This window comes from Pteropus medius, unplaced genomic scaffold (assembly GCF_902729225.1).
Source record: "Pteropus medius unplaced genomic scaffold, Ma_sr-lr_union100, whole genome shotgun sequence".
In the NCBI taxonomy this organism is placed as follows: Eukaryota; Metazoa; Chordata; class Mammalia; order Chiroptera; family Pteropodidae; genus Pteropus; species Pteropus medius.
The window spans coordinates 924387-939386 of record NW_024347855.1 but is presented as its reverse complement, the minus strand read 5'-3'; the positions used below and the strand labels follow the sequence as shown (position 1 = coordinate 939386).

The window sequence follows — 15000 nt, the reverse complement described above, 5'->3', positions numbered from 1 at the left end:
GCACACGGGGACTGGATTATGAAACAAGAAGAATGAGAGAGAAAGGAGGTGAGGGACGCCAGGAGGGGCAGTGAGAGGGGCGCCCCCATGAGTTACAGAAGTCAAGGGAAACTCAGGCATGGGGCACAGTTCTCACAAAGGCCCCTAGGAGAAGGCCTGACCATGATTTTGTGGGTAGTAGTCACCCAGGACAGGAAAGAGCAGGTAGGACGGTTGTGTTAGGTTTCAGATGTAATTCTCATGTGCAGGGAGACTTCTCAGGGCGAGGGCTCACACCTCTGGGTACTGTGAGGTGAATCTGGAACTCCAGGGTGAGGTCCCAGCTACGATGTGGACTTGGGAGTTGTGGGCATTTAAGTGGCGATGGCCCCAGGGGTGGGATGTTGGGCAGAGTGGGGGGGCTCCGGTGTTCCTGATGTAGAAGGTCAGTGGAAAGAGGAAATGCAGCAAGGGGAAGGGGAAAGTCAACCCCAGCCAGGGTCTCAGGAGCAGGGAGGGCCTCATCATAGGCCAAAAGGTCAATAGGCCACTGGCCAATACACACCTACAACTTCTTACAGCCCCCTTCCCTCTCAAGTGTCCCAGCTGTGACAGTACATTATATGGTCATATTACTGATGAGTGAAATAAGTTGAGAATGAGGAATTCAATGGGATTCTTTCAACATACAGGCCTTTGAGAACACAGACAGGAACAGTTTTGGTGGAGGATCGGGAATAAAACGTTTACAGGAGGAAATTCCATAAAAGTGGGAGGAGAGGGATCTGAGACAGTCGATATAGAACCTCTTTCCAGGATTTTGCTCCCAGGGCAGCAGAGAAATGGGCCAGTTAGCTGGTGAGGGGAAGACAGACGAGATTTTCTTCTAAGATGAGAGCAATAACAGCATGTTTATGCTGATAGAAATTACCCAACGACAACAACAAAAAAGAGTGGTAACTATTCTATTTCTTTTACACTTAGCATGTGTTCTTTGTGTACCACCTCTGAGTCTAGCGCTAAGCACCTTGCAGTGGGGATTACAGAGCCCATCCAGCAGGTGTGAACGCCGAGGCTCCAGGCCATACCTCTCCATCCCTACACCTGGATCTCTCCTCCACCTTCAGGCACCCCCCAGTCCGCCTCCTTATCTCCTCTCACCCTAAACGGTGGCAAAAGTAACATTTCAGACTCAGTCTGATTCTGTCTCTCCCCATGAATGGAGTCGTTCGAGGCTTCCTCACGCAGGCACTGTGTACGCAAACACAGACACACACCCACATGCATATGTAGTACACACATATGTAGTACACACATATGCACACACGCACAGAGCTACACATGCACGTGCACGCACACGCATAGGACTGCCAACACGGAGACAGTAGATTTCTGGCTCTTTTCGCAAAACAGTTATAGCAGCCCTGGGCTTGCCTTTCCACTCAGTAACCCTGCAACACCCCCTGTGGTGGCCTTGGGGGCTTCGCTCACCTACGTACCCAAGGTTTGGAAGATAATATCAAGAGGATCACCTTCCTCCACTGCTGCAGTCTCTCCTCAGCCCCATTAAAACGCAATGCAGGAGCTCTTAGTGTTAATTGAAGCTGACAATGACGTTGACTTTCCATGGACCTGGTTCAAATCACCCAGCTGCTTGGGAGACAATATTCCATCCCCCAGCTGGTTTCCGGTGATGGGCCACATTCCCTCTGATAAGGGGTGTGCACACACAGGTACCGCCACACGCAAATGTGCATGCACAGCATACACACACGTGCATGTCGCGCACATACACACAGATGTGCATACACAGCACACACAAGAATACATGCACATATGTGTGCATAAACACGCATGCACACATACAACCATATATATACATACATATCACACGCGTGCACGATTTGCAAGGACGGTACGAAAGAGGAAGGCAGATGCATGTGGGAAAGGCGCGTGGGTGTGAAAGCATACTAAACGATTCAAAATGTATGCATGAAAAAGAGCTCTCCCCTCACCTCTTGCTTCCTTCCCCCACAGAGTTAACTCACAACTCTAAGAGTTTGGGTAAAATCAAAACTTTGTTCTGCCCCATGCACAGGCTTCGCCCAAAATGGGGCGGCGCGGACACATCACGTTACAGCCCTCGTCTTCTTAGTGAACGGGGTGCCATGGCTACCTCTCTAGGCAGCAGCTTTTGCCTCGTTCTTTCAGTGGCTGCATCACACCCTCTGGTATAGATGGACCGACCACACTGAGTCTGTGCCTCTGAGTCCTTCACTCTACCATCTATCTCCTTTTTGGGTCCTGCTGTGATGAGTAGCCTTGATCCTGGCCTAGCTGGTTTGGGCTCTTTGTTTATGGCGTCGGACACCTTGAAAGTGATCCCATTTGTAATAGTTCTCAGCCGCTCTGGCTGGGTGATCCTTCCCCCTCCAGCCTGCATAATTAGAAACTAAAGGGCTGGTCTCACCATTTGCTGTCCCGTGGCTTTGCTCAGCCCATAATCTGAAACTCTGGGCTCAGTGACCACTGCCCACTGTGGTGAGACACAGGTCATGTTCTCCTGCGGGGAGCCAGAGGCTGCCCATTTTCTCAAGCCTTCTTCCTCTCCTAATGGTCTTTCTCTGTCACTGTACGAGAGCCACTGGCCATGCGTGGCTATTTAAATTTAAAAATTAAAACTAAATGAATGCAAAAGTTCAGTCCCTGAGCCAAGCTAGCCATATTTCAAGTCACATGTGGCCAGTGGCTGCCATATGGGGCGGCTCAGATGTGGGGTGTTTCCATCTGTGGGGGTGTGCCGGCAGTGGTCGGGTCGGATTCCGCTGACAGTGGCCAAGCCTTTCATTTTTCAGAGAAAAGGCCAAGAAGTTATTACCCTCGTCCTCTGCCCAGAAGGAGAAATCACAGCCCTCACCTTACTTGGAAATAATGACATTTTGCTGTGAGGAAAAAATATTCATAACATGCGACTGATCATCTTAACCATTTCTAAGTGTATAGTGAGGGAAGCTCATGCAAGTGTGGGCTTGGGGTTTGGGAAGCCTCCCCTTGCCACCCAGGCAGCACCTACCACCTCGTCCGTCCCATGGGGGAGGCACAGAGTGGGAGACACAAGTCACCTAGAAGCCTGTGCAGCTAGAGTTTCAGCTCCAGGTGGGGAGGAGATGCCTGAGGCAGATCCTGGTAGAGGAAGGAGCCAGGTAAGCTTGGGCTGCCAGGTGAGCAGTGGAGATTCAGGACAGAGGAGGGGTGCCACGACCAGGACCTGTGCTCAGAGCAGGAGCTGGAAAGGCAGACGGCTGGGGCTGCAGCAGGAACCCAAGGTAATAAGCAGATTCTAAACGGTCCTCAGCCTGGTTCTGACTCCCAAAGTGGTGCCTCTATGTCCCCGGGGAGCAGTTCACGCCACGATTACAAAGAACTGGCACTTTTAATTTTTAAAATGTATTTAAAGAATTTATGTGATTGCTAGTTTTTTGGAGCATTTTTTAAAACTGCAGTAAGACATTCATAATATACAACTGAACCTCCTTAACCATGTCTGGGTGTATATAGTTCAGTAGTGGTAAGTGTATTCACATTATTGTGCAACAGATCTCCAGAACCTTTTCATCTTCCCAAACCGAAATTCTTTCCCCATTAAACACTAACTCCTTATCCCCCTCCCCTAGCCCCTGGCGCCTACCACTCTGCTTTCTGTTTCTGTGAATTCGATGACCCTACAGACCTCACAGAAGTGGAATCACACAGTATGTGTCTTTGTGGCTGGCTTATTTCACTGAACCTATTGTCTTCAGGTTTCATCCATGTCTTAACGTGGGTCAGAACTTCTTTCCTTCTTAGGGCGAATAATCGTCCATGGTATCGATGTGCCACATTTTGTTTATGCATTCAGCTGTTGATGGAGGAAGCTATGTTTTTGAGCTAGAATCCAGTCTTTGAAAAATAGATAACTCCAGTTTCCTCCTGCACTGAGTAGGCTCGAGTTAGACCAGGAACAGGGCTGCATGTAGACCTCTGCACTGTCTACAGTATTATCGCTCCTACCCTACATTCATTGGTTCAAGCGCATTCCAAGGACATTCACAATGATTCCTCCAAATATCGTAGTTTTGGTTTTCTTTGTTCATTTTTGTCCATAAAAATTATATTTATTGATATGGGGAAAAAACAAAAAAATGCATGTTTTCAGGCTCTTTAGAGAAATAACTTTGTGGTTTTTAAGTGGACGGCTCTTTTTGGGTTGTGAAGAGGCGAGGTGATGCTACCGCTTTGTGCAAAGGTCTCTTCGGCTGGGATCCCTCTTCTGCGCTCGTCCCTGTGTGCGTCTGGCTCTCGCCAGCCCTAATGGGGAGAGCACGTGACTTTGAAAACGGGCACGTTACCCCGAGTGGGAGTTTTGTTTTGTTTTGTTTTGTGTTTTGTTTTTAAGCGTTTGATGTTTTTCTTGCTGTTTTGCTTTCTGGGATGAAGAGTTAACCCGTGTTAAGATAAACACATTGCACAAATGCTATTATGAAAGGTTAAGCTTTTGAATCGTAAGAAGAGAGAAGAAACGTCCAGCAAAGAAAGGTTCGAGATTGAATGCTCAGGGAACGTATTCGAGGTCACGGGGTTTGAACGTGTGCAGGAAAATCACATGGGCAGAGAGAAAAGTGGCCATTTTCCTTACAAAATGAAAACAAGGAAATTAAATTAAAAAAAAAAAAGTATTTCTAATACTTGCTAACTTTTGTACACCAGTGTCAAAATATGGGATGAAAAAGAGAAGCAAAGAAATGCAGTCAGGCGGGGGCCTGGGTTGGGAGGAGTGGGCCCACCTAAAGCCAGGATCCATGTATTCTGCAGGTTCTGCTGTGTGTCCCCCGCCCTCCAGCTGCAGTGTCCCCACCCCAAGCTGCCCTTCAGGACCCACCTGCTTGGCCAGGCCCCTGACATCCTGCCCAGCCCTCCAGGGAGGCTGGACCTTCTCCCCCACGGAACCCTAGGACCCTGCCATGGATGGACAAGCTCCAGCTGACACTTGTCCCACCACCTGCCAGGGATGGTCTGTGACTGCCCCCTGCAAGCAGGCCCTAGCCTGATGCCTAGCCATGACTGGCCTTGTCTCCTCTGGTGCCGGCTGAGCAGGCCTTGTTAGAGATAGCTGTAAGAACACTCGCCAGGGCATCCAGTGTTTCCACGGTCCTTTCTCACTGAGAAAGGGCTGCTTCACCATCCTCCAGCTTCAAGCTGTGAGACCCAGGCATGGGGTGGAGCAAGACCCAGCTGGAGCTGCGGGTATGCCCAGAAGCACACCCAGTCTGGCTCTGTTCCTCTTTAACTCTGATACTTTCTCCCTCTGCACAGAATCAGACTGTGTCGAAGCCTGCCTGGCTCACTATGACCTGTTGATGTTTACGTTCCAAAAAACATCATTCCAGGACAATAGACCTGACTTAGCTGTGTCGGACCCTCAGGTCCTTGTCCACCCCAAGGGCTGGGGTCCCGTCCTAGCAAGCAGCTGCCATACCCACAGCAAACATGAGGGTACGGGGAGATTTAGGGAGCACATTTCGCTTTCTCTGGTTGGTCCTGAGTTGGAAGCAGGGACAAACACTGGGGAAACTGCTGTTATTGATTGAAACATCCAGACCCTCGGGGACCAATTGCTACAGAGTGGTTGTTTGGCTTCTAGGATTATTGCTGCAGATAGTGGTCACCTTCCTGTAATTGTGACTTCTAGATGGCAGGTGGCTGCCTGGGCTGGGCGCTGAGACAGTGAGCTGGTTTTCTGGGCTCTTTGCTGCAAGTTGTGGGTCAGAGTCCTATTTTTATAAACTGGCCTGGCTGTTGTCCGTCTGTATACTCAGTCTCTCAGTGGCAATAGTAACAAGTTTAACTTCTTTAAAGGATAGTTATAACCACTATGAAGGAGATCGTTTTGCTGCCGAGGGAAGGATGATTGGAAAACCAGTGGAGCTGACGGGAGGGCTTTGGAAACTGCTTGAGGAAGGGGAATGAGATTAAGGGAATAAACCCAGGCATGGGACTGCCTGACATCAGCAGGGGAGGCACAGATTCTGGGGTTCTTGGCACCAGACCTGGGAACACAGGCACACCACCCTTGAGGGGCTGGAGAAATCTGGGAAGGGGAGCAGTGCCCTGGTGGTGTGCTCCCTTTCAGATTTAGGCAGAGACAAAGCCAGAGGCACCCTGTAGCTATGGACATGCTGGAGAGGAGGGCTGACGCTTTGCTCAGTCTCATGTTGTTCATTCACTCGGGTGAGTCTGGGCCAAGTGCGGCAGGAGACAGAGAGTATGCAGCCCCGATGCCGTTTGCGGTCAGGGTCCACGGATGCAGCTCTCAGAGCAGACCCTTGGGGTGATGATGGCTCCTAGGGAGGTCAGAGTTTCTGCAGCAACACATCAGATTTCTTTGCTACCAGAGATCTGATAGGACCAAAAGCTCTCCCTACTGCACAGGAAGGGCAGAGGTAGCTTGGTGTAATGGGAGTCCTTCCTGGTATACCCCAAACCGGCTACAGAACCCGGGTAAGCCCCCTCTGAGTCTCTTCAGTGAGGTTTGGCTAATCATATCTAAGATCTTTCACACAGTAGGATCACTAAATCCTAATTCTAAAAGAAAGGCAGAGTTGTTCTCATGGTTTCTCTGTAACTGGAGGTTTAATACGGTCTCCTTTCCTGAGAAGCTTCTGGTCACCCAGGAGGAATGCGGTGGCTTCGAAGGCCAGTGAGCCTGCGCACAGCTAACCTAAGACAACTGGGTCGGCTGTTGTGTGGCAAGGGGAGCCTGTGGTGGGGGGCTCTCACAGAAGGCCCCGAGACTTGGGAAGCATGCAGAGCACGGCCACAGATTCCAGTGAATCTCTTGCAATGCCTTCAGCTTGTTAGGCCCTCTTGAGTGACAGTCCCTCCAAGGCTTAAAAGCCCAGATCAAGCTGGAGTCAGCCACATGTCCACAAGAAGATAAACACCCCAGCAGTAAGGAATTTGCCCCAAAGCGGGGCTGTCTTAAGAGCTCCTGTCATCCTGGTTTTTAGAAGATCAGGAAAGCACACTTGAGCACTATATTAGATCCTCAGGCTCTGAGCCCTTCAGACTGTTTGGGCTGCGCTGGGCCAGGCATCACTCCCGCACATGGATTCAGACAGACGGCTGGGACACTGGGGCCAGAGAGGGTGATGGGCTCCCAGGAAGTCTTTGTAACCACATTACAGCTGGTTAAAGTTGGTCTGCCCCCCACAGTGCCACGCGAGGCACCCACTGCCTACCTGGGTCGTATGCGGCACTCACTTCCAACCACAAGAGGGCGCCATTAGTCAGACCACATTGTTAAACTGACTGCACGTTCCTCCTCAGCCTTAATCTGTTTCCACACTTGACTGGTGCTTTTGTTTATTCCTACAACCGGAACACAGGACATTTTAAATTGTGCACATGGCCAGCCTCGGAACACAGGCTGCTAACAAATAACTGCCCTCCTTGCTTCGTCTCCTGAAAGCCTTGCCTCCTTGAGAAGGGGAAGAAAACTGGCCGGGCAGGGCGGGTAGAGGCCAGGCCTCGGGGGCGGGGAGGAGGGGACAGAGGCCAGGCTAGGCAGGGGGCTTTGAGATGCCCAGCCCTGACCCAGCCCCTCCTGGCCGTTCCGGAGAAGGCATGTCCTCTTCTACTCCCCAGTTATCTCAGCCTGGAGTGGGGCAGTGACTTTCTGGTCCTTCCCAATGATCTCTTCTCCAAAAAACACCACCTGGCCCATCACCACCGTCAGCACCTGAGTGCTCACTCCCTCTCTCTCTCTCCCTCCAGCATGACACTGATGCCCCCCCCAAACTTCTGCATTGTCCTCCCTGCCGCACCCTCAGGGCCTGCTCCACACCACCTGAATGTCTCTTCAGACTTGACCCTAGGTGCACTTGTCACTGCCCACTGCCCCCCTCCTTCCCATCCTCCCTTCCTGACCCTGTTCAGGACCCGAGGTCTATCAGCTGCCCCAGGTGCCCCAGCCCCATTCCGGCTCTTCCTCTGGGCAGAAGCCTGGGCACTCAGACACAGCATCTCTCCCTGGCACAGGAAGACCACAGGGCTCGTCTACGGGACTAGCCACTTAGCTTGGGGGTCCTTGGACCAGCAGCATCAGCAGCATAGGGAGCTTGTTAGAAATGCAATACGGTTGGCCCCCACTTTGGCCTCCTGAGCCTGAATCGGCATTTTAACGAATTCTTCAGGAGTCTTGTGTGCATGTTGCATTTGGAGAAGCAGGCACCTCCTCTGTCCCTCATCTCTCCCGACCAGGGCTATTCTCTCCTGAATGCCTTTCTTCCTCTGTCATCCTGATTTCTCTTTGTGTCTCTGCCCCGCCTGCTGTCCCTGCTCTGAATAGGGGGTGGGGGAGGAACCGAGTCCCACACTCTCCCACCAGTCCATTGAACAAGATGCAGCTCAGCCAAGAACTAGACGAATGTGATGCGGGGTGACGGCAGACCTCACTCACTGGCAGGGACGCCCAGCCCTTGTTTCTCTTCTGTTCTCATGCTGCTCACTGCTCCCACCCAGTGATGGGGAGGTTGGACCCATCGCTGACTGGCCTCCATGCCTTGGGCCTCTGAGAGCCACCCAGGTAAAGTTAGCAGGCCCCTGGCTGCCTAAGGCCAACAAGCCCTGAGGCGTTAGAGAGCGCAACAGTGAATGGGTAAATCCCAGAAACAGAGTTTATTCGAGCTCTGTGCCTCTTGATTATTTAGGCCAAAAGTGAGCTCATCGGCCTCAGCTGATGGGCAGCTGGCCAGGGCAGCCCTCTGATCCAAGTATTTCGAGATTGGAGGCTGACATCTGTGTGTTGCAGGCCATGTGTGCCCAGGGTACTGGGACACCTTGTGTGGCTGCCAGCTTCTGAACTATTTGCTCTCTGTTTACTCCACCGTCACCACCTTCAGCACAATCAGCCCAAGGCCTGGCATACAAGGGACCTTAGTGGGGGCAGCTTCTGGCGAGATCCATGCATGAGCCGCCCTGTCTCCTGGGCATATGAGGTCACAGATACGGGCGTGGGGAGGCGGTGTAGCAGAATAGGGCTTCCCGAGCTCCAGGTCCTCTACTCATGTGGGCAGATCCAGACCCCCCTTAGCGTGGTGGCAGGTGGAGCACCGGGGCCCATGGGCTGCTGGGCTGTGGCTCCTGGGTGATGGGGCAGATCACACGGCCTCGCCCTGGGGCTGCAGTCGTGGAAGAGGCTCGCAGGGTCTCTGTATCCTTATGTAAGATGCCTTCTGTTTGTTAAGTCTCGCGCCTCTGAGTCAGTGGTAGGAGATGTGGTAGGAGACGAGATGAACGGGGCTTGGAGGAGAGTTCTCCTGGGCCCCAAGCTGGATTCTGGTGTGTGGGCATCTTTGCTGTCTGCTTCAGGGGCCAGGTCCCCTCAGCACATCCTCCAATACCCAGTAGTGGTGCAGAGACCCCTGAAGAGGGAGCCGCTGCCTGGTCCAGCATTAGGATGCAGGCCAGGGGTGGGAGGTGTGGGAGGGGTGGGAGGAGGCCACATTATTCCACAGAGTGGACATGGCCTGAGAGGTAGCATGCAGGTGGCTAAAAGCCCTCACTCGGGGCCAGACCACAGGGTTCACCCTGTCTGTGCTCACCAGCTCTGTAATTTTGGGCAAATGACTTAACCTTTCTGTGCCTCATCTCTCAGCTACCTCATATGGTTGTTATGAGGATTCAAAGAAGAATAACTGTCAAACTTTTAGGGTGGTGCTGGCCAGTAGCCACTCCAAAGAACAAAGAAATTGCTCTTTCCAGGAGGAGGGCCTGGGCTCCAGGACTAGGGTCTCTGTTCCTTCTCAACCTCCCATCAGACCTGTCTGGCTTGAGTCGGGCAAGTAGGTCACAGCCATCTATGAGGAGCGCTTGCTGCTGGGAGGGGGGCGCCGTCATAACGTGACAAGTGGGTAACAACACTTGTTCTGGAGCATTTAGACAGCTGTGAATCTAGGTTTCTGGCACTGAAACTTGAGTGATATACAAAACAAAACAACCATTACCTTCATAAGAACTAAGCTGACCCAGAAGACAGTTCTGTCTGGGGCACCCTGTACAGCTGGGAAACACAACCATTGACATTTCATTGTGCATGTGCACATGGGCTATGATGTCGACAGCAGAACGGCTATCTTCAAAGAAAGCTAAAGTTTATTTGTATAAATACCCTAAGTCCTTTGCTGTTGTTGAACCAGATTTCTATAAACAAGTGTGGATAAGAACACAGAATCAACAGCACTTACCCACAGAGGTGTGTACACAACCACACAGGTGTGCATTTTGTATATCACCGTCACCATCATCAAATCTGAGAGTCGGAAAAGATTTTGGATGTGACAGCTCTGGCTTTATTACATAACATTTGTAGTAGTCAGTGTGCTTTCACAGAGTGCATAATTTATATTTGTTTCGTATCGTTCTGATTTTCACTTAAACCCAGAAGTGGCTCCCTTAGATAGGTTCAGTGACTTGGAAATTAAGGATTCTAGTCAGTGCCTCGGGCTGCCCTTCTCACTTCTGCATGGATTGGCTGGCAGTAGCAGCTGCTGGCATCACACAATTGGCTCGGATGTGAGATTAGCCAACGGAAGCGAACCTCCTTGTTTCTACGCTGTGACTCAGGCTCCTGCGTTAGGCTAAGTCAGGACCACAGAGGTTATCATTACACGGCGACTCAGTGTTATCTTTATCACAGATGTTGCTGTTGCAAAGAGCCATATCTCCTCTCCCATTTTTAACAGATGCTTGTGAGCCTTCTGACACCTCAGGGATTTTCTCCCAAATTTCTAGAGATGCCTTCAAGAGCGATTTTCTAACGTGGATGAACACGGGGACCTCCGATGCTAGGACTAACGGGACGTGTGGTCGTAAAACTTATTTTGGAGGATTTAGCCAGCTGGTCAACCCAGAAAGGAAAGTAACTCAGCTCTCACTGTGGAACAAAAATTGACTGAGCTCCAGGAAAGATGGGTTCTGTCTGGATCTATGCCTTGTTATATGGTCGGTGTTAGGCTGGGAAATAAGCAACATACAGAAAATATCTGTCCATCTTTAGATAAGAGCAAGTTCTGGAAATTGCCTGGACAAGGCTCATGGAAATGCTGCAGTCTGCTCAGACGCCTACTTGGCAAGCATTTTACCTTGCAGTGCGGAAGTGGAATAAGGATTATAGGAGGAACCATTTTTTTATAAGGTTTTCTTAGAGATTACTGAAAGCCTCTCTTCTTGCTGCACACACTAATTGCGGATATCTCTCATCTCAGCTTACAAGATGCTGGCATTGGATTCATCCTGGTCATAGACCGGAGGCAGGACAAATGGACCTCGGTGAAGGCATCAGTCCTGCGAATAGCAGTAAGTGTCGGTGCCCGGGCCCCGTGATGCTCCCACCTGCTCTTCTCCTGGGCTGGGTGACAGCAGCATTTTCCTTCTAGCCTGGGTGGCAGTTTGCATTCTGGCTGGCCGTGATGCCCAGTGTGGCACAGAGCTGTTGTGTGCAGCCAGCTCGGAGCACCAGCCAGGGTGGCCTGAGGCCAGGCCAACAAGGGACACTCAGGAACTGCACCTCCTTGGGCTCTTCCAGTTGCTAAGGAATGTGTGTGCACGCACGTGTGTATGTGTGTGTGTGTATGTGTGCGTGTGTGTTCTCAAATGGGTTAACTCTTAGGGGGCCTGTTATAATTTGAAAACAATTCTACCAGCTGGTTTATTTTTGGCCATCAAATATGTGAGATGCTCAAGATTTTACTGTGTATTTATTCTTAAATGGCACACAAGGTCCTGAACAAGCAGAGTGTTCTTGAGTGTGTTATAGAGACTCTTCAGACTAGAAGTTTGGAATTATATTGAATAGCTTTTTCTAAGTAACCTTCCCCTTTCCAAGTGGGCTATTTATCATTTAGTTTTATGACTGAGTCAGATGCCTTAGCCTTCCTTGGTAATCCATTCCTGCATTTAGTAACCCTCGTTGCCAAATTTAATTTGTCTTTACATCCACAGAGTTGGATTACAGCCTAAGTGCTGTCTTCCAGGGCAGAAGAGCATCTAGTCTATGGCTATACCTTTCGCTGCTGTTAGCCTGCAGTAATAATTTAGGAGGGCAGAGTTAAGTCAGCAGAAAGCTCTTGAATCTTATCTTCATCGGTAGCTTCCACTCCCACTCACAAGCTCCACCATGGAGCACTTGTCACCATGCTGAATTTCACCCACGCTCGCTTCCCAGCAGGCAGCCAAAGGCATGGAAAGTTTGATTGTTGGCAAGCAGGGTGACCCAAAGCAATCCGGCCAGGGTCCTCGGCTATGATGGCTCTGCTGCTCCCAAGAATTTCTTAAAAACCTAATTGCCGATGCAGTGAAATTCTCCTAACCTCACGTTCTGGGTCTTGCGTTCAACCATCCTTAGTTCCTGGCCTCTGAGAGACTGCTGTAAAATGGAAGAATTGACTTCTTCCCCACAGACTTCCTCATAAATTCATCTTAACAATAATTAAAGGCTTAGTATCTGCTCTGGCTCTTACAACTTACATTGTTTTTGTGCAAACCTGTCCCTGGGCTGCTGGGCCCCACCCTTGTCTTTCTGTTAAGCTTTTCTCCCTGCACTGCCCCGGTATGTCTCCTGTTCCCTGTCCCAACCTGGCACACACTTCCTATGACATCATTTATCTGAAATAAATCGAAACACTTCAGAGTGTTTTAAAAGAGATAGATATGTTCTATTATCAGCTTTCCTTTGTTCTAAAATCCCCAGAAACTTACTAAGGACTTTTGATATGCCATCAATAGTTAATAACCGGTGTGTCCATTTCATTATTTTAAATTTTAAAATAAATTTGCACACGATGTCAGATGGCAGGCTAAATTAAGAATTAAATTACAAGAAACACTGGGTCAGATGCACAATGGATTTACTACAAATATCCTGTGTTGGATACCACGACGTTCCCAGTCAAGTACATTGTTGTTTTAAAAGGTAATACTGTTATAATAACAACATTTTCAAGTCTAAATTATCAACCCAGTTCTTTTGCATTTATCTACCACTGATGTAAATCACGACGGAGACATCACAGTATGGCAAGGGTGTAGGAGTCAGCCTCTTTGCCAGGACGGCCATCGATGTGCCCATGGAATCCTGGCCTCTCGTTCGTGCTGGAAGGTGCTTCTCTGTGTCTTCGCACACATGCCCCTCTCTGGAAAACCCTCAGCCCTCTTCCCGTCTCTCAGCGGAGCAACACGCCGCTCAGAGTCTCCTGCTTTGCCTTTACCTTATCAGAGTACACAGTCATTCTTTGTTTGCACTCCATGGGTTCCTGGAAGTCAAGGCCAAGGCCTATCCGCATTCGTGCTGCCAGGCACCCAGCCTAGGCCCCATGTGAGGCAGGTTGGTCATAAATCTCTCTCGAACTAATCAGTGGCTCCTGGTTAGAAACAAGAGGCTCCCCAAATGCAAGATTGCTTTTTTAAGAAACAAAAAATTATTTTTAAAGCAGAAATCATTCTTTAGAGCCTCCTACAATTCAGCAGTAGTGTCCAGGGCCAGCCTGCCCGTGCCGTTGGTGGGTGTTATGTTCTTGAGTTGCCAAGTACAACTGGAGTTTTAGTCATCGTCAAGTTTAAGATCAGATGAATTTCTGAAGTGGGCTGGCTCATCTTTAAAACTTTGTTTTGTGCAAATTGTAACTGAAAAGTCGGTGTTTGAGTTTTTATGTTTGCACTGATTTTTACACAATAAAAGTAGAGGATTTTTTTCTATCTTTTTTCATGTAAATCTTGGAGTTCCCCAAAACTGGTTTAGAAATCCCAGAAGTTAGCATTTTCCCAGCAGAATTGTCAAAAATGCTCTTTAAACTTCAATTCTTTTTGTTATAAGAATTTACTGATCATATTAATGCCAAAAATTCTATTCATGTATTCAGCATATTTATTGAGACTCTGCATGTGCCTGGAGCCGTGCAAGGCTCCACGTGGGGATATAAGAGGGGGATTAACAAGAAGTATACAACCAAGTGGGTACAGACAGTTGACAGAACATTGTGATAAGGGTTATCCCCAGAGGTGCCAGACGAACATATGGGGGTGCCTGAGATAGTGCCGAGGTCATAGGGCCGGCCAGGTGCTGTCGCCTTCCTTGCGCATGTGTCCATCTCTAAGCCAGGTTCGGATCTGATCTCCACCGTGGCTCTGCAGAGGGGCCGAGAGGTGGGAGACAGAGCTGGCACAGATGTCCTGTGCAGGGGAGTTGGGCAAGGCAGAGCTGGCACACTGATGCCATTATCCTGGACTATGAACCCAGACCATCACCTTCAGCTAGCCAGTGCTCTCGTCTAAGAGGGCTTTGGGAAAATGACCACCTAGTGTCAGCCAGGCCAGCACCCTCAGGAGGAATCTGCACAGGCACAGGTGCTCCAGCATGCGTGATTCCACCAGGGCACCCGGGCCACTTTGCTGCAGGTGCTACAAAAGCAAGCGGGTGGCAGAGGCTCTGTTTATCTCCAAATGTGTCTGGACACCCAAGTGAGACTCAGCACTTACATAACACCATGTAATTCAGGGCTATTTTTAGCCACCATGCGTGCTGTCTTGTGAGCTGAGCTTCCCTTAATTCGGGGTGTTCTTTTTTCTTTTTTGGATGCCTTCAGCTTGGCTGGAAATAGAAAAATAAGACATTGAGGGAGCCAAAGTCCAATGTTCCTAAAATCAGACTTGCTGTGCCACCATCATGAACAGAGCCTCCATCAGCTCCTACGAGGCCTTGGGGGAGATGTGTGTGCTTACCTGTCACAGATCATGGTCTCAGCTGGTGGACACAGAGAAACAAGACCCAAAGCTGAGACTTCAAATGTCACTCTTTGTCCAAGAGTTGGTTCGAGTTTGGACTGCTCTTGGATGGATGCATCTTCTGTAAATATTTAAGTTTACTCTTCTAGGATTCCACTTTGAATTTTACTCCACTTCTGCTATGCATGTGTGAGTGTGTACGTG

The 15000-nt window shown here is 49.7% G+C and overlaps 1 protein-coding gene across 11 annotated transcripts in view; it reads left to right on the top strand.

The window, feature by feature from the left end:
• Positions 1 to 15000, top strand: part of MCF2L (MCF.2 cell line derived transforming sequence like) — a 155613-nt gene that overhangs the window by 105180 nt on the left and 35433 nt on the right. For 9 of the 11 annotated variants that reach the window (XM_039878787.1, XM_039878790.1, XM_039878792.1 and 6 more), the window contains exon 4: positions 11283 to 11373. In XM_039878787.1, the coding sequence (XP_039734721.1) occupies positions 11283 to 11373 (91 nt within the window). Of the gene's footprint in view, positions 1 to 9605; positions 10879 to 11282; positions 11374 to 15000 lie in introns of those variants that run through there. The other 2 variants (XM_039878798.1, XM_039878797.1) reach the window with 2 other exon arrangements.